The 27,928-nt window shown below is 36.0% G+C and overlaps 1 protein-coding gene across 1 annotated transcript; it reads left to right on the top strand.

Moving 5' to 3' along the window:
• Nucleotides 1-27,879, top strand: matn1 (matrilin 1). Its single transcript, XM_062046258.1, has 10 exons — nt 1-287; nt 2,653-2,837; nt 2,901-3,065; nt 7,003-7,225; nt 14,441-14,563; nt 16,040-16,212; nt 18,485-18,716; nt 22,917-23,069; nt 27,401-27,481; nt 27,560-27,879. The coding sequence occupies exons 1-10, from the start codon at nt 203-205 to the stop codon at nt 27,607-27,609; spliced, it is 1,470 nt and encodes a 489-aa protein (XP_061902242.1). The 5' UTR covers nt 1-202; the 3' UTR covers nt 27,610-27,879.
• Nucleotides 27,880-27,928: the final 49 nt, after the last annotated feature.

Below are 27,928 nucleotides of genomic sequence, written 5' to 3'. Positions count from 1 at the left end.
TGTAAGGCACAAACACTGTTAACTAAGGTGTGTGTGTGTGTGTGTTGGCGGGGGTGTGAGTGGGCAGAGAGTGTGTGTGAAGCACTTGCATTGATAACCTGCAGCTCAGAGACCCTCAGTCTCACTCAGTGGACGTCCCCCTCGCAAGGAACTCCCTCGGTCCTGCTCCATCTGGCTTCTGTCTCCTCCAGCAACCACCACGATGCTCACGCCGCCCATCTTGGTGCTGATGCTCGGCCTCGTGGCCGCCCGGGCCACCGTCGACGTCCGCACGGCCGCCGCCATGGGTAAGTAGCGTGTGGGGGGGCCGAGGGATTGTCTGTCAGGAAGTTTGGGGAGCGGTGGAAGTTTTCACACACAAAACATTGAAGATTATTGCTGAGAGAAAAAAAATGTTGCTTTAACTTTTGCTTTTGGATGGAGATGGAGCGCTTTGTGATGACGTGTGTGTGTGTGTGTGTGTGTGTGTGTGTGTGTGTGTGTGTGTGTGTGTGTGTGTGTCAAAGCTGAGGTGAAGGGTGAGACTGGAGATCAGTGATGTCGCCATGAGGATTTAATTTAGTCAAATATTCTACCCAGTCACATTTTAATTTATTTATTTTAAATACAGTTTTTATTTGTATTTTATATTAAATTTTTATTATATTAATTTTACATTTATATATATTTTTTGTATTGTATAAAGTATGTATTTTACAATGGGTGTTTTGTTTTCTTAGTTTAACTAATTACATTTAATTATAGATTATTAAAAATGTAATTTAATTAATTAATCTTTTGAAAATTGATTTAATGTAGTTTGTATTATTTTATATTTACTTTACTTTTTTAATATATATTTTACATGTTTTCATCTGTATCATATGCAGGGTGTATTTTTAAAATGTGTGTTTTGTATGAATGTACATTTTTCATTTCTTGAATATTTTTATTTAATTAATGAACCAAATCCTCAAATGTTCATCCATACATATTTAACAAAAGTTGCCTAACATGATTGAAAAGTAATTGAGGGTATTACAGATACGTTTTTATCTGGATTTTATCTTTATTTTTTATATCTTTAATATTTGTATTTAATTAAATGTTATAGTTTTTATTTTCTCCCTTGCTTTTTATCCCAATATATTTAAAAAATTGCCTAAAATGTTCAAAATGTACTATACTCAGCCCTGCAAAACATCCTACCAAGTCACATTTTAATTAATTTCTTATAAATAGTTTTATTTGTATTTTATATCAATTTTACTTCTTTATATTAATTTTAGATTTTTAATGTTTTATTTTTTTGTATAATGTAAAGTATGTATTTTACAATGTGTTTTATCTATTTTTTTATTTTTTAGTTTAACTAATTACATTTAATTATAGATTAATTAAAGTTTTAATTCAATTAATTAATCTTACTTTTTGTAATATACTAGTATGTATTTTTAAATTTGTGTTTTGTATTAATCCATTGATTTTGTTATATTACCTTTATTTCCTAGTTTATTTTTAAAAAAATTATATGCAGTATTCCTTAGTTTGATAAATTAATTTACTAATAATTCAATTTAATTAAAGTTTAAGTTAGTTTAGTTACTTAGTTTTTCTTTGTTATATGGTGTATTTTTTAATTGGTGTTTTTTTTAAATTATTGTATTTTATTCATTTGGTGGATTAATATTTTTATTTAATAAAATTATTATTTATAAAATACAATAATCCCAATATATGTAAACAAAAATTAATTTAAAAAAGCCTAATATTGTTGATATGTAACTAAGTATATTCCAGTACCAGCGTTTGTATTATTTTATCTTTATTTTACTTATTTTTTTATTTTTCCTCTGTAATGTTTAATTTTTTATTTTATGCGGTATGTTTTAAAATATGTTTTATAGTACTATATTGCATTTTTCATCCCTTAGTTTGATTAATTAAATTTAATTATTTGTAAATTAATTAAAGTTTCAATTAAATCAATTAATCTTTGTTTTTCTTTGTTATATGATGTATTTTTAAATTTGTGTTTTGTATTAAATTATTGTAGTTTTTGTATTATCTTATTTATTTCGTAGTTCAATATTTTTATTTAATAAAATTATCATTTATAAAATATAATAATCCCAATATATGTAAAAAAAAAAAAAAAAAGATTGCCTAATATTGTTGAACTGTAACTAAGTAGAATCCAATACCAGTGTTTTTATTATTGTATCTTTCTTTTACTTTTTTTTAAAAATATATATTTATTTATAATTTCGGTAATGTTTTATTTATTTATTTTTTATTATATGCAGTATGTTTTAAAATATTTGTTATATAATATTATATTGCATTTTTCATTCCTTAATTTTGATTAATTACATTGAATTATTTGTAATTTCATTAGTTTCAATTAAATTAAGTAATCTTTGTTTTTCTTTGTTATATTAGTATGTATTTTTTTATTTGTGTTTAGTATTAATGTATTTTTATATCATATTTATTTCGTAGTTTAATATTTTTTTAAATAAAATTATAATTTATAAAATATGATAATCCCAATATTTGTAAAAAAATAAAATAAAAAGCCTAATTTAGTTGAAATGTTTAAGTTTATGAAAGCAGTGCCTCCATCACTGCGATGATGTAACAAGTGGCCTCCTTGTCGCCCCCTACGTGCAGCAGCGGGTCTGTGCAAGACCCGCCCCACAGACCTGGTGTTCATCGTGGACAGCAGCCGCAGCGTCCGTCCCTCCGAGTTTGAGCAGGTCAAGGTTTTCCTCGCCAAGGTTATCGAGGGCCTGGACGTGGGCCCCAACGCCACCCGCGTGGGCGTGGTCAACTACGCCAGCCGCGTTAAAAACGAGGTACGTCTGTACCTTAGCCCCGCCTCCGCCTCCCTTTCTGATGTGTCCTCTTTGGGCCCGCAGGTGTCTCTGAAGACCCACCGCACCAAGGCGGGCCTCATCAAGGCCGTCACCAAAGTCGAACCTCTATCCACGGGCACCATGACGGGACTCTCCATCCAGTTTGCGCTCAACGTGGCTTTCAGCGAGAATGAGGGCGCCAGGGTCAAATCTCCTGACATCAGCAAGGTCCCACACGCCTCCAATAATCAATAATCAATATGGAACCTTACCTGTACCCACTTTACCTTTATCTAGTCAGTATATATACATATCTTATATGCTTTTTAACAACATTTATTCAATTTTGGGTTCTGACGTTGATTTGACCATTGAAATTTGGTCATTTCCCAACCAATATTCTACGACACAAATACAACGTTGAAAAAAATTAAACGTTTGACAATGTTTAATCAATGTTGGGTTCTGACATTGATTTGACCATTGACATTTGGTCATTTCCCAACCAATATTCTACAACACAACTACAACGTTGAAACAATGTGCTTTAAGAGGACGTTTAATCAATGATGGGTTCCGACGTTGATTTGACCATTGACATTTGGTAATTTCCCAACCAATATTCTACAACACAAATACAACGTTGAAACAACGTGCTTTAAGACAACGTTTAATCAATGTTGGGTTCTGACGTTGATTTGACCATTGAAATGTGGTCATTTCCCAACTATTATTCTACGACACAAATACAACGTTGAAACAACATGCTTTTTGTCAACATTTAATCAATGTTGGGTTCTGATGTTGATTTGACCATTGAAATTTGGTCATTTCCCAACCAATATTCTACGACACAAATAGAACGTTGAAACAACGTGCTTTAAGAGGACGTTTAATCAATGATGGGTTCTGACGTTGATTTGACCTTTGAAATTTGGTCATTTCCCAACCAATATTCTACAACACAACTACAACGTTGAAACAATGTGCTTTAAGAGGACGTTTAATCAATGATGGGTTCTGACGTTGATTTGACCATTGACATTTGGTAATTTCCCAACCAATATTCTACAACACAAATACAACGTTGAAACAACGTGCTTTAAGACAACGTTTAATCAATGTCGGGTTCTGACGTTGATTTGACCATTGAAATTTGGTCATTTCCCAACTATTATTCTACGACACAAATACAACGTTGAAACAACATGCTTTTTGTCAACATTTAATCAATGTTGGGTTCTGATGTTGATTTGACCATTGAAATTTGGTCATTTCCCAACCAATATTCTACGACACAAATACAACGTTGAAACAACGTGCTTTAAGAGGACGTTTAATCAATGATGGGTTCTGACGTTGATTTGACCATTGACATTTGGTAATTTCCCAACCAATATTCTACAACACAAATACAACGTTGAAACAACGTGCTTTAAGACAACGTTTAATCAATGGTGGGTTCTGACGTGGATTTGACCATTGAAATGTGGTCATTTCCCAACCAATATTCTACAACACAAATACAACGTGCTTTTTGACAACGTTTATTCAATGTCAGGTTGTGACGTTATTTTGATGATTGAAATTTGGTCATTTCCCAACCAATATTCTACGACACAAGTACAACGTTGAAAAAAACTTTCCGTTTTGACAACGTTTAATCAATGTTGGGTTCTGACGTTGATTTGACCATTGAAATTTGGTCATTTCCCAAGCAATATTCTACGACACAAATACAACGTTGAAACAACGTGCTTTTTGACGACTTTTAATCAATGTTGGGTTCTGACATTTATTTGACCATTGACATTTGGTAATTTCACAACCAATATTTTACAACACAAATACAACGTTGAAACAACATGGTCTTTGTCAACGATTATTCAATGTTGGGTTCTGACGTTGATTAGACCATTGAAATTTGGTCATTTTCCAACCAATGTTCTACAACCCAAATACAAAGTTTAAAAAAACATGCTTTTTGACAACGTTTAATCAATGTTGGGTTCTGATGTTGATTTGACCTTTGAAATTTGGTCATTTCCCAATCAACATCATTGATCCAATGTTAGACACCAAAGTTGTCTCAATTTACAAATACAACTATTTTGCAACGTTGTTTCAAAGTCAGTTTTAAAGGACATGTAAATATAATCAACGTTTTGTGCCTGCTGGGTTATATCTACATATATACAGTGGAACCTCCATTTGCGAACTTAATTTGTTCTTTTAACAGGGTTCATAATTTAAAAAAAAGTTTGTATGGAGAAGCAAATTTCTTCACAAGAAACAATGTAAATATGAATAATGGGTTTCAGCCTTGACCAAAGTCCACATTTTAGTGAAAGTTTGTACACTCTGGCAACAATATAAAGCAGGGGTCCCCAAACTTTTTGACTCCGGGGCCGCATTGGGGTAAAACAATTTGGCTTGGGGCCGCGCTATATATATATATATATATATATATATATATATATATATATATATATATATATATATATATATATATATATATATATATATATATATATATATATATATATATATGTATATGTGTATATATATATATATATATATGTATATGTGTATATATATATATATATATATATATATGTGTATATATATATATATATATATATATATATATACATGTATATATATATATATATATATATACATGTATATATATATACATATATGTATATATACATATATATATATACACATATATATATGTGTATATATATATGTGTATAGGTGTAAATGTGTGTGTGTGTGTGTGTGTGTGTATACACTACCGTTCAAAAGTTTGGGGTCACATTGAAATGTCCTTATTTTTGAAGGAAAAGCACTGTACTTTTCAATGAAGATAACTTTAAACTAGTCTTAACTTTAAAGAAATAAACTCTATACATTGCTAATGTGGTAAATGACTATTCTAGCTGCAAATGTCTGGTTTTTGGTGCAATATCTACATAGGTGTATAGAGGCCCATTTCCAGCAACTATCACTCCAGTGTTCTAATGGTACAATGTGTTTGCTCATTGGCTCAGAAGGCTAATTGATGATTAGAAAACCCTTGTGCAATCATGTTCACACATCTGAAAACAGTTTAGCTCATTACAGAAGTTACAAAACTGACCTTCCTTTGAGCAGATTGAGTTTCTGGAGCATCACATTTGTGGGGTCAATTAAACGCTCAAAATGGCCAGAAAAAGAGAACTTTCATCTGAAACTCGACAGTCTATTCTTGTTCTTAGAAATGAAGGCTATTCCACAAAATTGTTTGGGTGACCCCAAACTTTTGAACGGTAGTGTATGTATATGTAAATGTGTGTATATATAAATGTGTATATATGTGTGTGTATATATGTATATGTCCATGTATGTATATATGTGTGTGTATATATGTATATGTCCATGTATATATATATATACCTGTATGTATATGTGTATATATGTATATATATATGTATATGTGTATATATGTATATACTGTATATGTATATGTGTCTATATGTTTGTATATATGTATGTATATATATAAAATATATATATATATATATATATATATATATATATATATATATATATATATATATATATAATATTCCTCGCGCACTAATTGACTTAAAGAGCGCACTTGCTGCATGTCACGTTATCGATGGTAAAAGGCATTTTTAGACAATACGATTTGCCTGAGTGGCTAGGAGACGGTAGAAAATGGACTAACTAGTAAGGACAAATTTTAAAAAAAAAAAAAATTAAAAAAAAATACTTTTTTTTTAACTTGGGACTTCCCGCGGGCCGGATTTTGGACGCAGGGGGGTCGTATCCGGCCCGCGGGCCGTAGTTTGGGGACCTCTGATATAAAGTATTACAGTACTGTATATCTAACACACATAACAATGGTCTTTTTATTAACAAGCCAAAACAACAACGACAAAATGAACTGTCCTGTATGCTCTGCTCTGCCACAGAAATCCCTTTGGTGCCCTCACAAATGATCAAAAATCTCAACAATACTTAACTTTAACAACTATATTGCCGCAATAATAAACATTTTAAAAAGTAAAACCTGATGACAAAATAAGGGGGAGTGCTTCGTAAATATGTACCAATATTTACTGTATCGATAGCGTCTACTCGTGTCCAACGGCAGGTGGCCATCATCGTGACCGACGGGCGTCCCCAGGACAACGTGAAGGACATCGCCCAGCGCGCCCGCGACGCCGGCATCGAGATCTTCGCCATCGGCGTGGGCCGCGTGGACATGAGCACGCTGAAGCAGATGGCCAGCGAGCCCCTGGACGAGCACGTGGACTATGTGGAGAGCTACAGCGTCATCGAGAAGCTGACCAAGAAGTTCCAGGAGGCCTTCTGCGGTAAGATGGCCGCCTTGTTGGGGTTGGCGGGGGGGGGGGAGCCGGTCGCCATTAGACGCCTTCTTGCGGCGCTTTGTGCCGCTCCGCCTTGACAAGAGGGTAAGGTTGTTGTTGTTGTTTTTTAACTTTGTCATGGCCTTGCTCCTGCACTTTCTGACCTTAGACCTGATTGGCTCGTCAGAAACAAGAGCAACGTCTTGGAGTGACAGTGGTGAAAGCCCCGCCCCCTTATCATTGCAAATATTAAAAACATTTTCATTGGTGCCGTTAAGGTTTTTAAGTTATTCTAAAAATACATTTTCTGACCCCTGATGTCATCAAAATCTCCCCAAACATTTTTTGTCAAACTATTATTGGTTTTATGTTTTTTATTATTCATAACCTATTCATTGTTTTGTCTCTTTGGGCACCACACGATTCGATTCTTGGGGTTAACGATTCTCGATTCATAATCAGTACTTTTTGATAACATTTGTATTCCTTACTTTGATTAATTAAATTGAATTATTAGTAAATTAATCAAAGTTTAAATTAAATTAATTAATTTTAGTTTTCCTTTGTTATATGGTGTATTTTTATTTGTGTTTTGTATTAAATTATGTTTTATTTATTTTGTGGTTTAATATTTTTATTTAATAAAATTATAATTTATAAAATATAATAATCCCAATATATGTATAAAAAATAAAAAAGCCTAATATTGATACTGTTGTTGATAATATTCATTTTTGTTTCACTACTTTTGGTTTGCTCTGTGTCGTGTTTGTGTCTCCTCTCAATTGCTCTGTTTATTGCAGTTCTGAGTGTTGCTGGGTCGGGTTTGGTTTTGGAATTGGATTGCATTGTTATGGCTTTGCTGTGTATTGTTTTGTTGGATTGATTAATTTAAAAAAAAAAAGGAAAAAATTATTTTTTCTTTAAAAGAAAAAAAAAAAAGATTTTTTAAAAATGAGAATCGATTCTGAATCGCACAACGTGAGAATCGCGATTCGAATTAGAATCGATTTTTTTCCCACACCCCTAATATATATATATATATATATATATATATATATTATATACTATTAATTCAAAAATTACATATTTTTTTTGACACTCCTACTATCTATTATTGTTTTTATGTTACTAACGTTTTATCATTCATAACCAGCCCCCTAAAGTTTGGGGAGATTTTGACAGAGTGAATGACAAAGCGTTAATAACATAAAAACAATATTATTTTAGCAAAATGTTTTTGAAACGAGGGCGGGTGTTTACTAATAATAAAACGTTAATAACATAAAACCTATAATAGCCACAAACAAAATAATGCAGGAATGGGACAAGTTTGGGGGATTTTGACTAGCTGGTTATAATAAAACCATAAAACATAACAATAACATAAAAACAATAATAGTTCGGCAAAAAATGTTTGCTGCATGAATGTAGTACAAACAAGTTTGGGGAGATTTTGACCGGGTGGGGGTTGGAGGGCTGCTTAAAAATAGTAAAACTTTAATAAACATAAAAAGTATGATAGCACAAATGTTTGTAACAAGTTTGGAAAGATGTTGACAAGGTGGGGGTGCTGCTTATGAATAAAAAAAATAAAATGAATTACATAAAAACTATATGAGCCAAAAGAACAAATGAACGGGACAAATTTGGGGAGATTTTGACAAGGTGGGTGTGAAATGACAACAGCGGAAGATGAATGCTATAACAAGAAGGTAGAGGAAAAGAAGAAGCTTATGACTACGGCTATTGCAGACTCGCCCACATTTTCAGGACTTATGCAGATCCCAAATACAGATCAGCAGGTACCAGAAGATAAGAAAAGTTGGTTTTACATAATATTGCCGAACAAAACGCCAGATAATGTCTGCTAATAGGTGCCATACACACACCATAATAATACTCGTATGTTGAAGCACAGTACAATCCATCAAGCGGTGCGGCTTCATAGCTTACCAAAGTCCTACTAAAAACATTTTGACAGATTTTTGAGTGCCGTGTGTAATGTTTATTTATTTTCAATGGAACATTTAAAGTTTTGGTGTTTACTGCCCTCATAGTGCAGTCTACACATATCTCTTATGTATGACTGCCATCTACTGGTCACACTTATCATTTCACCGTGTACCAAATAAAATTGCTTCGAGGTCGGCAAGCACAACCAGAATTATGCCGTACATTAGGCGCACCGGGTTATAAGGCGCACTGTAAATTTTTGAGAAAATTAAAGGATTTTAAAGGCCTACTGAAAGCCACTACTACCGACCACGCAGTCTGATAGTTTATATATCAATGATGAAATCTTAACATTGAAACACATGCCAATACAGCCGGGTTAATTTATAAAGTGCAATTTTAAATTTCCCGCAAAACTTCCGGTTGAAAACGTCTATGTATGATGACGTATGCGCGTGACGTCGATGGTTGAAACGGAAGTATTCGGACACATTGTATTCCAATACAAAAAGTTCTGTTTTCATCGCAAAATTCCACAGTATTCTGGACATCTGTGTTGGTGAATCTTTTGCAATTTGTTTAATGAACAATGAAGACTGCAAAGAAGAAAGCTGTAGGTGGGAAGCGGTGTATTAGCGGCTGGCTGCAGCAACACAACCAGGAGGACTTTGAGTTGGATAGCAGACGTGCTATCCGACGCTAGCCGCCGACCGCATCGATGATCGGGTGAAGTCCTTCGTCGCGCCGTCGATCGCTGGAACGCAGGTGAGCACGGGTGTTGATGACCAGATGAGGGATGGCGTAGGTGGAGCGCTAATGTTTTTATCATAGCTCTGACGAGGTCCCGTAGCTAAGTTAGCTTTAATGGCGTCGTTAGCAACAGCATTGCTAGGCTTTGACAGGCGGCACAGCATTAACCGTGTGGTTACAGATCCAGTGTTTGGTTCGGTGTCTCCTGATAGTAGTATTGTTGATCTGCTGTCTATCCTTCCAGTCAGGGGCTTATTTTTTTGTTTCTATCTGCATTTAAGCACAAAGCTATCACGTTAGCTCCGTAGCTAAAGTGCTTCACCGATGTATTGTCGTGGAGATAAAAGTCACTGTGAATGTCCATTTCGCGTTCTCGACTCTCATTTTCAAGAGGATATAGTATCCGAGGTGGTTTAAAATACAAATCCGTGATCCACAATAGAAAAAGGAGAAAGTGTGGAATCCAATGAGCCCTTTTACCTAAGTTACGGTCAGAGCGAAAAAAGATATGTCCTGCACTGCACTCTAGTCCTTCACTCTCACGTTCCTCATCCACAAATCTTTCATCCTCGCTCAAATTAATGGGGTAATCGTCACTTTCTCGGTCCGAATCGCTCTCGCTGCTGGTGTAAACAATGGGGAAATGTGAGGAGCCTTTCAACCTGCGACGTCACGCTACTTCCGGTACAGGCAAGGCTTTTTTTATCAGCGACCAAAAGTTGCGAACTTTATCGTCGATGTTCTCTACTAAATCCTTTCAGCAAAAATATGGCAATATCGCGAAATGATCAAGTATGACACATAGAATGGATCTGCTATCCCCGTTTAAATAAAAAAGTCATTTCAGTAGGCCTTTAAGTGCGCCTTATAGTCCGAAAAATACTCTAATATAAAAATGTATCAGAGCTGTGTATCTATTTTATGGAGCAATGTAGTTAATCACGGAACTGGCACCTAATGTTATTAAAAAGCTTTGATTTTGAATCGACTCGTTACCCCCAAGAATCGAATCGAATCGTTTTGGTGCCCAAAGATTGTCAGCCCTACACTGCAAAAACTGAAATCTAAGTAAGATGAGATATCTCAAATAAGGGTGATATTTGCTTACTTTCTGTCTGATAAGATAATTCTTCTCACTAAGCAGATTTTATGTGAGAGTGTTTTACTTGTTTTAAGGGTTTTGGTCCTAAATGATCTCAATAAGATATTACAGCTTGTTGCTGAGATGTTAGGCAAGGCAAGGCAAGGCAAGGCAACTTTATTTGTATAGCGCTTTTCATACACAAGGCAGACTCAAAGTGCTTCACAGACAACAAAGTGAAATGAAAGAAAATAAAAGCAAAATTAAAATGCAGACAATAAAAATAAAAACAGTGCAGACGTTAAAAGTTAAAAGATTAAAAGATTTAGCTGAAAGCTAAGGTGAACATAAAAGTCTTCAGTCTAGTTTTAAAAGTAGTGAGAGTTGGGGAGAGTCTGACATCTTCAGGAAGTTTATTCCAGCTATGTGTTGCATAGTGACTGAATGATGATCTCCCTTGATTTGAGTTTACTCTTGGAACCGCTAACAGATTGGTCTCAGAAGATCTTAGTGATCTAGAGGGCGTATATAGTGGGAGCATATCAGTGATATACTTGGGCCCTAGACCATGTAGTGATTTATATGTGAGCAGGAGGATTTTGAAATCTATTCTCTGATGTACAGGGAGCCAATGTAAGGATTTAAGAATTGGTGTAATGTGCTCACATTTTTTGGTCTTTGTTAGAACTCTAGCAGCAGCGTTCTGAACAAGCTGTAGCTGCCTGACAGTTTTTTTGGGAAGACCTGCAAGGAGACCATTACAATAGTCTAGCCTACTGGTAATAAAGGCATGTACAAGTTTTTCTAAGTCTTGAGCTGACATGAGCCCTCTAAGTCTTTTTACATTTTTGAGGTGATAGTAGGCCGATTTTGTTACTGATTTGATGTGACTGTCGAAATGTAAATCAGAATCTAAAATAACCCCAAGATTTCTGGCTTTATTTGAGGTTTTCAGGGACAGTGATTGAAGGTGTTGGATGACTTTAAACCTTTCTTTTTTAGCACCAAAAACAATTATCTCAGTTTTATCTTCATTTAGTTGTAGGAAATTTTGGCACATCCAGTGTTTGACTTGCTCAATGCACTGGCACAGAAGATCTATGGGGCGATAGTCATTTGGTGATAGCGCTACATAGATTTGGGTGTCATCGGCATAGCAATGATGGTCAATGTTATTATTTTGCATGATTTGTCCTAGTGGGAGCATATAGATGTTAAATAAAGTCGGCCCCAAGATTGAACCTTGGGGGACTCCACACGTTACGTTGGTTGGTTCTGATACAAAGTCACCAATGGAAACAAAATAGTTCCTATCTTGTAGATATGACTTGAACCAGCTTAAAACTGTGCCTGAGATCCCCACCCAGTTTTCCAACCTGTCCAAAAGTATTGAGTGGTCGACAGTGTCAAATGCAGCACTGAGGTCCAAAAGCATTAATACTGAAGTTTTGCCAGAGTCTGTGTTTAGACGGATGTCATTTATAACTTTAAGAAGGGCCGTCTCTGTGCTATGAAGAGGTCGAAATCCTGACTGGAAGTTGTTGTGGCAGCCAGTAGAAGCCAAGAAGTGATTTAGTTGTTGGAGGACAACTTTCTCAATTATTTTACTTATGAATGGTAGATTTGAAATTGGTCTGTAGTTGTTGATAACAGAGGCATCTAGGCTCTGCTTTTTTAGAAGAGTTAGAATGTTATGACCTATATTGAGTAAAACATGCTTGAAACTAGAATATCAAGTGTTGCAAAGCTGCGTCATCAACAATCACAAGTATAAAGCTACTTTTTCAAAGTAATCATTTCTTATTTCAAGCATGAAATAAAAAAAATCATGACTTTGACACAATTGTGTCTCATAATCAAAACAGATGACAGCCAAATGGACTTTGCTGTTTGATTTTCAATGAAACAATAGAAAACAAGTACTCATATAGTAGTACAGTTGGCACAGTACAGTACACTGACAGTTAATATTTCAACATTTGACATTTCTAACAATTTTGAACAGAAATAGTTCATTCACATACAGATAAATTCTTCAAAATTACAATTAAAAAAAATTTGGCCGGGGGCCGGGCTGTATATATGCGCACTAATTGACTGAAAGAGCACGCACTTGGCGCGATGATGTCATGTTATCGATGGAAAAATGCATTTTTAGACCATACGATTTGCCTGAGCGGCTAGTAGACCCCGAGAGTAACAAGCCGTTGCCTTGTTGCCTTTCCATTAAGAACAATACATTAGTTTTTAATATAAGTTTGCTGGTTTGAAGAAATGTAATGCCGAGCGCATATCATTATGTCAAGATAATGGCACTAGCATTTACTTCATTTAAGAATATTTTTCAACATATTGAGCAAAAAGGTCTCTTTTTTTTTTTTTCTCTACCAAGAAAAGTGCACTTGTTATTAGTGAGAATATACTTATTTTAAGGTATTTTTGGGTTCATTGAGGTTCGCTAATTTTGCTTGTTTTGGAAAGTCTTGACAAGCCGAATTTTCTTGTTCTATTGGCAGATAATTTTGCTTAGTTCAAATAAAATACCCCTCATTTTTGTTTTGTTTTTTTCCTTGTTTTTGAACACTGACTTTTTGCAGTGTAGTTTTTGACTAGGTGGGGGAGCTGCTTATAAATCATAAAACGTTAATAACATAAAAACTATAAAATGAGGGATTCTTAATCACTGTTGTGTTTGAATTCTTATGAATATTCATACTATAGTTGATATTATTCTTTTTTTTGTGACTACTTTTGGATTGTTTTGTGTCATGTTTGTGTGTCCTCTCAATCGCTCTGTTGATTGCTATTCTGAATGTTGGAATTGTATTATTGTTGGATTGTGTGTTATTTTGTTGGACTGATTAATAAAAAAATAAACTATAATGGCCAAAATAATTAGTAGCGCAGATGTTTGGAATACGTTTGGAAATATTTAAAAAAGTGGGGGGGACCTGCATATGAATTTTTAAAAAATTAATACAGCCAAATAATATGTAGCACAAAGGAATGGGACAAGTTTGGGGAGGTTTTGACAAGGTGTTGGGGTTGGAGGATGGAAAATCTGTTTTACAACGTTTTAAAAACACTAACGACACAAATGACAATTTTCACAGCACAAAGGAACTGAATATTTGCAATGATAAAGGGGGCGGGGCAAGTTCACGCAGGTGCTGCAAGGAGGTCCATGAGTAGCCACCATGACACCTCTGATAGACTGCCAGAGTACAAACTAGTTGTTTATTAGCCACTTCTCTCCCTTTCAAGGATCCACTTCATTCAAACGTCTATTTTTGGCTCCCTTGATCATTAAATATTTAGGCTTCCTATTCTCACACTGACATAGTTGTTATTCTCTCCTAACCCCTCTGCCCCTCTTCTCTGTGTGTGTGTGTGTGTGTGTACTCTCAAACTCCAACACACTCACACACACACAGTGTCGGACCTGTGCGCCACTGGGGATCATGACTGCCAGCAAATATGCATAAGCTCCCCCGGATCGTACAAGTGTGCCTGCAAAGACGGCTTTACCCTCTCAGACGATGGGCGCACCTGCAGTGGTAAGTGTGTGTGTTCTTGTATTTCTACCCTTTTTAAGACCTCAACAAGGAAAAGCAGCTTCCATAGGAGGAGGAGTGAACAAGTTAGGACATAAATCATGGTCCAAATACGAAAAAAAACATTGCATGTAATAGAGAATGTCTCATTTGCACCCCTGGTGGTGAAATCTATCAAAGTTAGGGTGGTCCCAAAAAAGGAGGGATTGGTCAACATATGAAATAACAAGTGAGTGTAAAAATTGAAGTGCTCCCCCTTTGGCCAACATATGTAATAACAAGTGTGTGTAAGAAATTTAAATGCGCCCCCTTTGGCCAAAATTTACTACAAAAATTTAAAAAAATTATATAGAGACATACTGTAATAACTTGAAGTAAATAATGAAGATTAAACACCAATTTCAAACAAAAAATTCAAATAAAAAAAAATACTAAAAACTTACATTTTTTATATTTAGATAGTATGTATATATTATTAATGTGGTAAATACAAATATTTATATACTGTATTTTTCGGAGTATAAGTCGCTCCGGAGTATAAGTCGCACCGGCCGAAAATGCATAATAAAGAAGGAAAAAAACATATATAAGTCGCATTTTTGGGGGAAATGTATTTGATAAAAGCCAACACCAAGAATAGACATTTAAAAGGCAATTTAAAATAAATAAAGAATAGTGAACAACAGGCTGAATGAGTGTACGTTATATGAGGCATAAATAACCAACTGAGAACGTGCCTGGTATGTTAACGTAACATATTATGGTAAGAGTCATTCAAATAACTATAACATATAGAACATGCTATACGTTTACCAAACAATCTGTCACTCCTAATCGCTAAATCCCATGAAATCTTATACGTCTAGTCTCTTACGTGAATGAGATAAATAATATTATTTGATATTTTACGGTAATGTGTTGATAATTTCACACATAAGTCGCTCCTGAGTATAAGTCGCACCCCCGGCCAAACCATGGAAAAAACTGCGACTTATAGTCCGAAAAATAGGCTACAAACAAAAAATTCTAATAAAAAAAAAATATATTAAAGCTTACATTTTTTATATTTAGATATCCATCCATCCATCCATTTTCTGCCGCTTGTCCCTTCCGGGGTGGCGGGGGGTCACTGGAGCCTATCTCAGCTACACCCTGGACAAGTCGCCACCTCATCACAGGGCCAACGCAGATAGACAGACAACATTCACACACTAGGGACCATTTAGTGTTGCCAATCAACCTATCCCCAGGTGCATGTCTTTGGTGGTGGGAGAAGTATGTATATATTATTAATGTTGTAAATACAAATATTTATATATGCATTTTTCGGAGGTCTCAAGAAGGTAACAAATGCAAGAATGTGTGTGTGATGATCCGAGAATAGAGAATGAGCCACAAGAGTAACGTGTGTGTGCATGTGTGTGTGTGTGCATATGTGTGTGCATGTGTGTGTGTGTGTGTGTGTGTGCGTCTGCGCAGCTTGCAGCAACTCGGCCACAGACGTGGTGTTCCTGATCGACGGCTCCAAGAGCGTGCGTCCTGAGAACTTTGAGCTGGTGAAGAAGTGGATCAACCAGATCGTTGACAAACTGGACGTGTCGGACAGCAAAGCCCACGTGGGACTGGTGCAGTACTCCAGCTTGGTCCGACAGGTACCTGCCACTGCTGCTGGGTAGATGTTAAACTTGTTAACCAGAAAGCCTCTTCAATCGGAGCGGGGACACATGGACTGGTTGTCGCGCCCAACTAGAAATCAGTTGAAGGTTTTTGTCTTTGAAATGACACAAGAGGCACGGTTGTCCATGGTTGTCGCACTTGTTACGTTTCTTAGAACAGCGTTTTTCAACCACTGTGTACCGTGAGATAGGGAGATTATCTAATTTCACCTATTTGGGTTAAAAATATTTTTTGCAAAGCCGTAATTATAGTCTGCAAATGATGTGTTGTTGTTGAGTGTCTGTATGTACTGTCTAGAGCTCGGCAGAGTAACCGTGTAATACTCTTCCATATCAGTAGGTGGCAGCCGGTAGCTAATTGCTTTGTAGATGTCAGAAACAGCGGGAGGCTGGGTGCAGGTAAAAAGGTGTCTAATGCTTAAACCAAAAATAAACAAAAGGTGAGTGCCCCTAAGAAAAGGCATTGAAGCTTAGGGAAGGCTATGCAGAATGAGACTAAAACGGAACTGGCTACAAAGTAAACAAAAACAGAATGCTGGACGACAGCAAAGACTTACTGTGGAGCAAAGACAGCGTCCACAATGTACATCCGAACATGACATGACAATCAACAATGTCCCCACGAAGAAGGATAAAAACAACTGAAATATTCTTGATTGCTAAAACAAAGTAGATGGGGGCAATATCGCTGTTTGTCTATTTTATGGAGCAATGTTGTTCATCATAGAACTGGCATAAAAAAAAAAAAGTATTGAATTTGAATGGAGAATCGATTCTGAATCGAATGGTAACACCCAAGAATGGAATGGAATGGTGTGGCGCCCAAAGATTCACAGTCCCAGTCGGTACGATCGGGTATAGATTCACATAAAATAAAATCAAACGGTGGCATATTTCGATACCTTTTGTTGCACGTCACGTCACGCCCGCTTGCAGACTAAACAGCGTCTCACGCCAACAGTCAGCAAGTATGCCCGGTAGAAAACACTCCAACGTAAAATAAGGCTCCACGCTTCAAAAAGGCGCTAGCTTGATGCTAATTTACATTGGATTTGTCACCTGTAGGCTGTAACACAAAGCTAAATGTTTTGTTTGGGTGCACAAAAAAATCAATCCACATTCAAAACGTGCATTTTTTTTCCCATACCAATTCTAAATTGATTCATAATTTTCAAAAATGTATTAGAATTTTTTATTTATTAAAAAAAAAAAAATAAGTCAGAAGTTTCTTAAGCGCAAAAATTATGACTAAAGTAGTGAAGCTGTATGTGGATTTGCACTTCAATTTTATTGACAATTTATTTAAGAAACATATACATTATTATTATTATTATTTATTAATTTAGTTAGAACTTATTTACAAACCCCGTTTCCATATGAGTTGGGAAATTGTGTTAGATTTGCAAAATAATTTTTTTTTATCAGTTTGAACATCAAATATGTTGTCTTTGTAGCATATTCAATTGAATATGGGTTGAAAATGATTTGCAAATCATTGTATTCCGTTTATATTGACATCTAACACAATTTCCCAACTCATATGGAAACGGGGTTTGTATGTCAGCACTGCATAGTTGTATGTAAATTGGCAACACCTCCAAATTTGGTAATAAAAACTACAACTTAGATAAATGTTACAATTAAACGTACAGTACTTGCAGTATAAACTCTTTGTAGGGCGCAACATAACACTATGAGCTTCCTGGGGGAAAAAGCTGCTTCCGAGTTAGACAACATAGGATAGATAGCCATTTTTAATGAGACTCAAACGTAGTACGAAACGAGATATAAAAATTGAACAGTGAAGTGAATTATATTTATATAGCGCTTTTCTCTTGTGACTCAAAGCGCTTTTACGTAGTGAAGCCCAATATCTAAGTTGCATTTAAACCCAGTGTGGGTCGCACTGGGTGCAGGTGGGTAAAGTGTCTTGCCCAAGGACACAACGGTGGCGAAAGTGGGCATCGAACCTGGAACCCTCAAGTTGCTGGCACGAAACAATTTATATTTTTATACGCACACAAAAGTACAGAAAATTGGCACCGTTGAGTGCCAGTGTCGGTTCCCAGCTACTTGCGTGCGTGTCGCTACGTTCTTGAAACATTTTTAAAACAGCCAAAAAAATCCAAACATATTTGATTAGTTTTTTTTGTCATTTGTATGATTTTTGTGCAGTAAATGAATATTTTAGAGTCCAGGACGAATTAACTCCGAGTCCTTTTTAAAAAAAATATGATCATGCCCTCAGGAGTTCCCTCTTGGCCGCCACAACAACAAAAAGGACCTGAAGGAGGCGGTGAAGAAGATGGCCTACATGGAGAGGGGAACCATGACGGGACAAGCCCTGCGCTACCTGACCGACAAGAGCTTCAACGTGGGTCACGGGGCACGGCCCGGGGTCGCCAAGGTGGGCATCGTCTTCACGGACGGCCGCAGCCAGGACTACATCGGGGAGGCCGCCAAGAAGGCCAAGGAGATGGGTGAGCACAGTCTGTTCCATCATCACACACCCTTTACTACAGGGGTGCCCAAAATGTGGACCGCAGCTCAAGTTTTAAGGGCGCGTTGTTCATAAAAAAAGTGGACTAAAAGGTGAAATGTAATGAGAAAATTTTGACTCTAATAACACATGCAGGCTGTTTTTTTAGTTTAAAACTATCATTGATCAAAAAATAATAATACATCAAAATCAATGTTGTTATGAATTACTGACATATACAATGCTCTAATTACTTCACATCAAATATCCCACTTTAGTATATTTTATTTGGAAATATTGCATATTTGTGTGTTTTCCATTAAAAATTAGTTTTGTTTTATAAAAAAGGACAAAAAACAAACCAATTAAAAAATATGAAAAATATTAAACTTATAATCATTCATTTTCATTCATTTTTTATTTATCTCCTTCATTGATGTGCATCTTTGATCGATAGACATTTATACCTCAATTATTCAATTATACATTTACACACCAGTGCCTGAGAAGGAGCAGGATGAAGAAAAATCTTATATTTTCCTGCCCCCTTCAACATAATACGCAGTCTTACTTAATGGATATCATATAAACCAACAATTTCATCCATATATAATGAAAACAAACAAAAAACACACAAAAAAACACAAGATATTGACGGATAGACCTGAAGTTGATCTAGAGATTTAAGCGTTTAAAGTGGGAAAAAAAGACTTACTTTTAACACTTATGAGTGGGGCCTGTTTGGGTCCCCAAGAATTTTAGTGGGATTTTTTTTTTTTAACCGTCATTGCTCAAAAAATTTATTGACCTACAGCCCTTTGAGACACTTGTGATTTAGGGCTATATAAATAAACATTGATTGATTGATTGATTAAGGCTCCAATTACTTCGCATAAAATATTTTACTTTGACATATTTTTAGGGGGAAATTTAGCAAAAAAGTAGTTTTTTTGTTTGTTTTTTACAAAAAAGCATTAAACCAGCAAAAAAAAAAAAAAAAAAATTAAAATATATATATATATATATATATATATATATATATATATATATATATATATATATATATATATATATATATATATATATATATATGTATATATATATATATATATGTATATGTATATATATATATATATATATATATATATATATATATATATATATATATATATATATATATATATATATATATATATATATATATATATATATATATATATATATATGTATATATATATGTATATACTGTATAATCTACAGATAGATCCGAAGGGGATCTAAAGATTTAAGCTTTGAAAGTTTAAAAAAATAACTATTTTTAACACTTATGAGTGGGGCCTGTTTGGGTCCCCAAGAATTTTAGTGGGATTTTTTTTTTTTAACCGTCATTGCTCAAAAAATGTATTGACCTATTTAAGGCACCAATTACTTCACATCAAATATTTTACTTTGACATATTTTTAGGGGGAAATTTAGCAAAAAAGTAGGTTTTTTTTTTTTTTTTTTTTTACAAAAAAGCATTAAACCAGCAAAAAAAAAAAAAAATTAATTAATGCTATAAAATTAAAAAAATTAAAAAATATATATATAATCTACAGATAGATCTGAAGGGGATCTAAAGATTTAAGCTTTGAAAGTTAAAAAAAATAACTATTTTTAACACTTATGAGTGGGGCCTGTTTAGGTCCCCAAGAATTTGAGTGGGATTTTTTTTTTTTAAAGCCATCGTTGCTCAAAAAATAATATTTAATCAAAATCATTGTTGTTTTGAATTATGGACACCTTCAAGGCTCCAATTACTTCACATCAAATATACTACTCTGACATATTTTTTGGGGAAAAATGTTACAAAAAACTTTTTTGTTTTTACAAAAAAATGAAACCAACAAAAAAATACATGAAAAATTGATTTAAAAAAATTTTACAATCCACAAATTAAAGCTTAACTTGTCAGGTACAAAACTTTACCTTACTTTACCTTAATATAAATCAACCATTTATAAATACAAATTAAAGCATTGAGAAGAAAAAAAAAGACTTATTTTTAACACTTTCAGTTTTTGGGTCTCCAATAATTTTAGTGGGATTGCTCAAAAAATAAATAATGATGAATCAAAATCATTGTTGTTATGAATTATTGACACATTCAAGGCTCCAATTACTTCACATCAAATATACTACTCTGACATATTTTTGGGGGAAAATTTTGCAAAAATACTTTTTTGTTTTTACAAAAAAGCATGAAACCAACAAAATAAACATGAAAAATTGATTTAAACTTTTTTTTATAATCTACAGATAAAACCTGAAAGTGATCTACAAATTAAAGCATTGAGAAAAAAAAGGACTGAGTGTTTGGGTCTCCACTAATTTTAGTGGGATTTTTTTTTCAAATAATGTCATTGCTCAAAAAATAATAATGAATCAAAATCAATGTTGTTATGAATTATTGACCTATTTAAATATTCCACTTGATACTTTTTTGGGGGGAAATAGTGCATATTTTGTGTTTTTTCCATTAAAAACAGGTTTTTGACAAAAAGAGCTTAAAACATAAAAAAACTCAAATTCCATATCGACAGATAGACCTGAAATTGATCTAGATTAATATAATAATAATAATTAAAATATCACTTATGTTTATGACTGGGCCCCCGGCACCAAACTTAGAGGCTCAACAAAATCTATATATTGGTTTTGAAAATGAGAAATAACAAAATTCTTTCCTTATTAATTAAAAAAACATATTTGCCAACTATTAATTTTATTTGCTGGTCAAATATAATGACTTTTTAAAATCCAGTAGATGGCGGATGACCAGACAGCAACAAAGTATCAGTGCAATGTCAATACAGCTTGTGAGTGTGCCATGCACTCACTGAGGCGTCACTAAAAATTAGATATCATAGCTTTTCACTCTTGTTCAGGCTCCTCCACTAAGTCATAATAATGATAATCATTATTATCATAATAATAAGTCATATTAATCCCCTCAATTCCCCCCAAAAACGTATTAATTGCTGGGATATAAAGACAATATAACATACATCCGTAAACGTGGACGCACGTGCAAAAGTGCAATATATTTATGTTAGTATATCTGCACCTTAGTGCTCTTTCATCCTGCACTACAGCGAGCTAATGCAACAAAATGTTGTTCTTATCTGTACTGTAAAGTTCAAATTTGAATGACAGTAAAGGAAGTCTAAGTCTAAGGCAGACCTGGGCATTCTGCGGCCCGCGGGCCACATCCGGCCCTTTGTGCGTCCCTGTCGGGCCAATTATAAATTACAAAATACATTTTAAAAAGTATCTATGTCCAGTGTGCAATACAACGGTGCTGCTTTTGTTTTGAAAAGCGTTATTATTATTACTTCCGTGTGGACGTATGCGCGTGCGTGATTGTGAGTGAATGTGAACAGCTGCAATCACAAATTACAAAATAAAGTTGAAAAAACATCTATGTCGTGCGCGCAATACAACTGTGCTGCTTTTATTTTGAAAAGTGTTATTTATGGGCGTATGTCCGTGTGTAACCTGTGAGTGAAGGTGCACAGCGACAAGTGATGCACGGTTTACACCCGAGATGCTAAAAAGAGAAAAGTTGATGACGAATACCGTGTTTTCAACCAAGCAACGTTCCCTCTAAGGTGCGCGCCTGCGGAATTGCGCACTGCTCAAGCGTCCTCTGCGCACAGCAAATATATGCCGCGCACCAAATCAATCCCATCTGAATTCTAAACAAAATAAACACATTTATTCTGTGTAATTTTGCAATGCAACTCTGAGTGACGTACGTATGCTTATTTTACTGTCATTTATTGTTAATGTTAATTTATTGATATTAATCATGGAATGCTGTTACTAGAGAAAGTTACAGGAATGCACACTTCATCCTATGCTTACATTTCATTGTGCAACATGAGGATGTTTAAGGGGAACTACATGTGATCTCTGAAAGGGGCACAAATGATTTCCAAAGCAGTGCTTTTGGTATAAAGTTAAGTTAGGTTAAATGAAAGTATTATTATTATTATTATTATTATTTATCTTACGGTATATATCAAAAATAATGTTGAGCAAAATTTAATTGAAATATTGGCGATGTGGCCCTCCAGCTGTGCTCGGGTTGCTCATGCTGCCCCCGGTAAAAATGAATTGCCCACCCCTGGTCTAAGGTGTCACCGTGTGTGTGTCACAGGTTTCAAGATGTACGCCGTGGGGGTGGGCAACGCCGTGGAGGACGAACTGAAGGAGATTGCCTCGGAGCCCACCGGCGAGCACTACTTCTACACCGCCGACTTCAAGGCCATGACGCAGATCGCCAAGAAGCTGCAAATCAACATCTGTCAAGGTGAAACATGTGGCGTTCGCCAACAATTTGTAAATATATATACAGTATATAATCCATCCATTTTCTACCGCTTGTCCGTTTTGGGGTCGCGGGGGGTGCTGGAGCCTATTTCAGCTACAATCGGGCAGAAGGCGGGGTACACCCTGGACAAGTCGCCACCTCATCGCAGGGCCAACACAGACAGACAGACAACATTCACACTCACATTCACACACTAGGGACCATTTTATTGTTGCCAATCAACCTATCCCCAGGTGCATGTTTTTGGAGATATATTACTTTCTACAACTCTTGTTTTTTTGTGATAGAGTGATTGGAGCACATACTTGTTGGTCACAAAAATCATTCATAAAGTTTGATTCTTTTATGAATTTATTATGGGTCTACTGAAAATGTGAGCAAATGTGCTGGGTCAAAAGTATACGTACAGCAATGTTAATATTTGCTTACATGTCCCTTGGCAAGTTTACCTGCAATAAGGCGCTTTTGGTAGCCATCCACAAGCTTCTGCTTGAGTTTTTGACCACTCCTCTTGACAAGATGGGTGCAGTTCAGCAAAAATTGTTGGTTTTCTGACATGGACTTGTTTCTTCAGCATTGTCCACACGTTTAAGTCAGGACTTTGGGAAGGTCATTCTAAAATCTTAATTCTAGTCTGATTTAGCCATTCCTTTACCACTTTTGACGTGTGTTTGGGGTCATTGTCCTGTTGGAACACCCAACTGCACCCAAGACCCAACCTGATGATTTTAGCTTGTCCTGAAGAATTTGGAGGTAATCCTCCTTTTTCAATGTCCCATTTACTCTCTGTAAAGCACCAGTTCCATTGGCTGCAAAACAGGCCCAGAGCATAATACTACCACCACCGTGCTTGACAGTATGCATGGTGTTCCTGGGATTATAGACTTCATCTTTTCTCCTCCAAACATATTGCTGGGTATTGTGGCCAAACAGCTCAATTTTAGTTTCATCTGACCACAGAACTTTCCACCAGAAGGTCTAATCTTTGTCCGTGTGATCAGCAGCAAACTTTAGACGAGCCTTAAGGTGTGGCTTCTTGCATGGTAGCCTCTCAGTCCATGGCGACGCAAGCCACGCTTGACTGTGGACGCTGACACCTGTGTTCCAGCAGCTTCCAATTCATTGCACACCTGCTTTTTGGTGGTTCTCGGTTGACTCTTGATCATCCTGACCAATTTTCTCTCAGCAGCAGGTAATAGCTTGCGTTTTCTTCCTGATCGTGGCAGTGACAAAACTGTGCCATGCACTTTATACTTCCCAACAACTATCTCCACAGTTGCTCTTGGGACCTTAAGCTGCTTTGAAATGGCTCCAAGTGACTTTCCTGACTTGTTCAAGTCAATGATTCGTTTTTTCAGATCTGTGCTGAGTTCCTTTGACTCTCCCATTGTCGCGTTTGTAACCGAGTCTAATGACTGCATCACATTGAAATGGGCTCAGAGAAGTCAACAGGTGTCGTCAATCATAATCACTCACATGAAGGTAAGAGGCCATGCTATGAAGCTCATTTCATTTGATTGTAACTTTTCTAAATCACCAAAATGTATCATGTATGTTGCTGTAAGTATACTTTTGACCCAGCAGATGTGGTCACATTTTCAGTAGCTCCATAATAAATTCATAAAAGAACCAAACTTCATGAATGTTTGTGCTCCAATCACTCTATCACAAAAAAATAAGAGTTGTAGAATAGAAATGATTGGAAACTCAAGACGGTCATAACATTATGTTCTTTACAAGTGTATGTAAACTTTTGACCATGACTGTATATATACATATTTTTATAAATAATTTTGGCCAAAAGGGGTGCATTTCAATTTCTTACATTCCCTTGTTTTTTCATATGTTGGCCAGAGGGGGAGCACTTCATTTGTTTTACACACACTTGTTATTTCATATGTTGGCCAGAGGGGGAGCACTTCATTTGTTTTACACACACTTGTTATTTCATCTGTTGGCCAGAGGGGGAGCACTTCATTTGTTTTACACACACTTGTTATTTCATATGTTGGCCAGAGGGGGAGCACTTCATTTGTTTTACACACACTTGTTATTTCATATGTTGGCCAGAGGGGGAGCACTTCATTTGTTTTACACACACTTGTTATTTCATATGTTGGCCAGAGGGGGAGCACTTCCTTTGTTTTACACACACTTGTTATTTCATATGTTGGCCAGAGGGGGAGCACTTCATTTGTTTCACACACACTTGTTATTTCTAGAGATGTCCGATAATATCGGACTGCCGATATTATCGGCCGATAAATGCTTTAAAATGTAATATCGGAAATTATCAGTATCGGTTTCAAAAAGTAAAATGTATGACTTTTTAAAACGCCGCTGTACGGAGTGGTACACGGACAGTACAGTTGCGTCTCCCAGTCCTACTTGACAACCCTCCCGATTTTCCCGGGAGACTCCCGAATTTCAGTGCCCCTCCCGAAAATCTCCCGGGGCAACCATTCTCCCGAATTTCTCCCGATTTCCACCCAGACAACAATATTGGGGGCGTGCCTTTAAAGCACTACCTTTGCGTGCCGGCCCAATCACATAATATCTACGGCTTTTCACACACACACAAGTGAATGCCACGCATACTTGGTCAACAGCCATACAGGTCACACTGAGGGTGTCCGTATGAACAACTTTAACACTGTTACAAATATGCCCCACACTGTGAACCCACACCAAACAAGAATGAAAAACACATTTCGGGAGAACATCCGCACCGTAACACGACACAAATACAACAGGACAAATACCCGGAACCCCTTGCAGCACTAACTCTTCCGGGACGCTACAATATACACCCCCGCTACCCCCTCACCTCAACCTCCTCGTGCATGTCCCATATTCCAAGCTGCTTTTTTGAGGCATGTTAAAAAAATAATGCACTTTGTGACTTCAATAATAAATATGGCAGTGCCATGTTGGCATTTTTTCCCATAACTTGAGTTGATTTATTTTGGAAAACCTTGTTACATTGTTTAATGCATCCAGCGGGGCATCACAACAAAACTAGGCATAATAATGTGTTAATTCCACGACTGTATATATCGGTATCGGTTGATATCGGAATCGGTAATTAAGAGTTGGACAATATCGGATATCGGCAAAAAAGCCATTATCGGACATCTCTAGTTATTTCATATGTTGACCAGAGGGGGAGCACTTTTAAAAGCGACACGCAGTCAATTTGAACAACCCCTCATTTTTGGGAGCACCCTCATTTTGATAGATGTCACCAGCAGGGGTGCAAATGAGACATTCTCTATTACAGGCATGTCCAAAGTGCGGCCCGAGGGACATTTGTGGCCCACAGCTAATTTGTTAACGGCCCCCGGCACATTCTGCAAATACTACAATAAAAATGTAAAACATGAAAAAGTGTAATAAAAGAGTAAACAGGTGAAATGTAACAAGAAAAAGTGGCAATGTTGACACTAATAACACAAAGCTGCCATGCGGACTGTTATTGACCTATTGAAGGCTCCAATTACTTCACTGGAACAATTCCACTTTGAAATATTTTGGGGGGGAAATATTGCATATTTTGTGCGAAACAAAGTTTTCTTTCACAAAAAGGTCAACAAACAAACAAAAAAAAATGAAAAAGTTATAAAATCTTATAATCAACAGATCTACAGACTTAAGCGTTAGAAGTAAAAAAAAAATAGAAATTTGGCTTATTTTCAACACTTATTCTTTTTATTTTTTTTTATTTTTTATGAATTATTGACCTATTTAAGGTTCCAATTACTTCACATCAAATATTCCACTTTGAAATGTTTTGGGGGAAAATGTTGCATAGTTTGTGTGTTTGCCATATAAATAAGGGTTTTGACGTAGAGGGCATAAACATAAAAACACATTTTTAAAAAACGTTTTAACGACAGGCAGACCTGAAGTTGATCTCGAGATTCAAGCGGTAAATGAAAAAAATAATAATGTATGACTTTTTTGTAACATTTTTATGACTGAGACCCTTCCGGGGACCAAACTTGAGGAAAGCCATACGGTTAAACAAAAAACAACCTATATATTGTATTGGTTTTAAAAAAAAAAAGGAAAAATATAAAAATGGCCCCCGCATGCTTTGATTTTTCAGTCTGTGGCCCTGAGTGGAAAAAGTTTGGACACCCCTGCTCTATTAGGTTGTCTGTATTGAGACCATGATTTATGTCCTCGCTTCTTCACCGGTCCTCATATTGTAGGTACTTTTCCTTCTTCATGTCTCAAGAAGGGTAGACATACAAGAACACACACACACACACACCGACCTCACCTTGTCTCATGTCCTGTCTCGACAGAGGAAGACCCGTGTGAGTGCGACACTTTGGTAAAGTTCCAGAAGAAAGTAGAAGAAGCCCTGCAGGCGCTAACAAAGAAAAATATCCTTCCTCAAAGTGGACACGGGTGGTTTGTTTTTGTTTGCTTTTGTCGTTGTTGTCCTGAACTCCTCTTCCCACTAGAGACTATGTCCAAGAGGATCGCTCTGCTGGAGAACAAGATCGTCTGAGGAGGACGCGACCGACACGTGTCCACGCTCAACCGGTTCGTAGCCTCCTCCGTTTTGTCCTCGGCCGACCTGGGAAACTAAGCTTCGGTTGCCATGGAGACCTCCGTAGCCGGCCTGTGCGTTTGTTAATAAAAGTCTTCCCTCATAGGGAAACGGTGGGGATAAAAAAAAGTGTCGTCCTCTATGAAATATGTCTCATCATTAGGGCACAACCTTTATTTTCTCCAAACAGGAAGTACGTCAAAAGTTGGGATTTTTGTTGCTGTTTTGACTGGTGGTCTCGCGGGACCTCAGGGACCCACACATTTCCTGCAAAATG

This window comes from Entelurus aequoreus, linkage group LG05, assembly GCF_033978785.1.
Source record: "Entelurus aequoreus isolate RoL-2023_Sb linkage group LG05, RoL_Eaeq_v1.1, whole genome shotgun sequence".
NCBI lineage: Eukaryota > Metazoa > Chordata > Actinopteri > Syngnathiformes > Syngnathidae > Entelurus > Entelurus aequoreus.
This window is presented reverse-complemented; position numbering and strand designations above follow the sequence as displayed.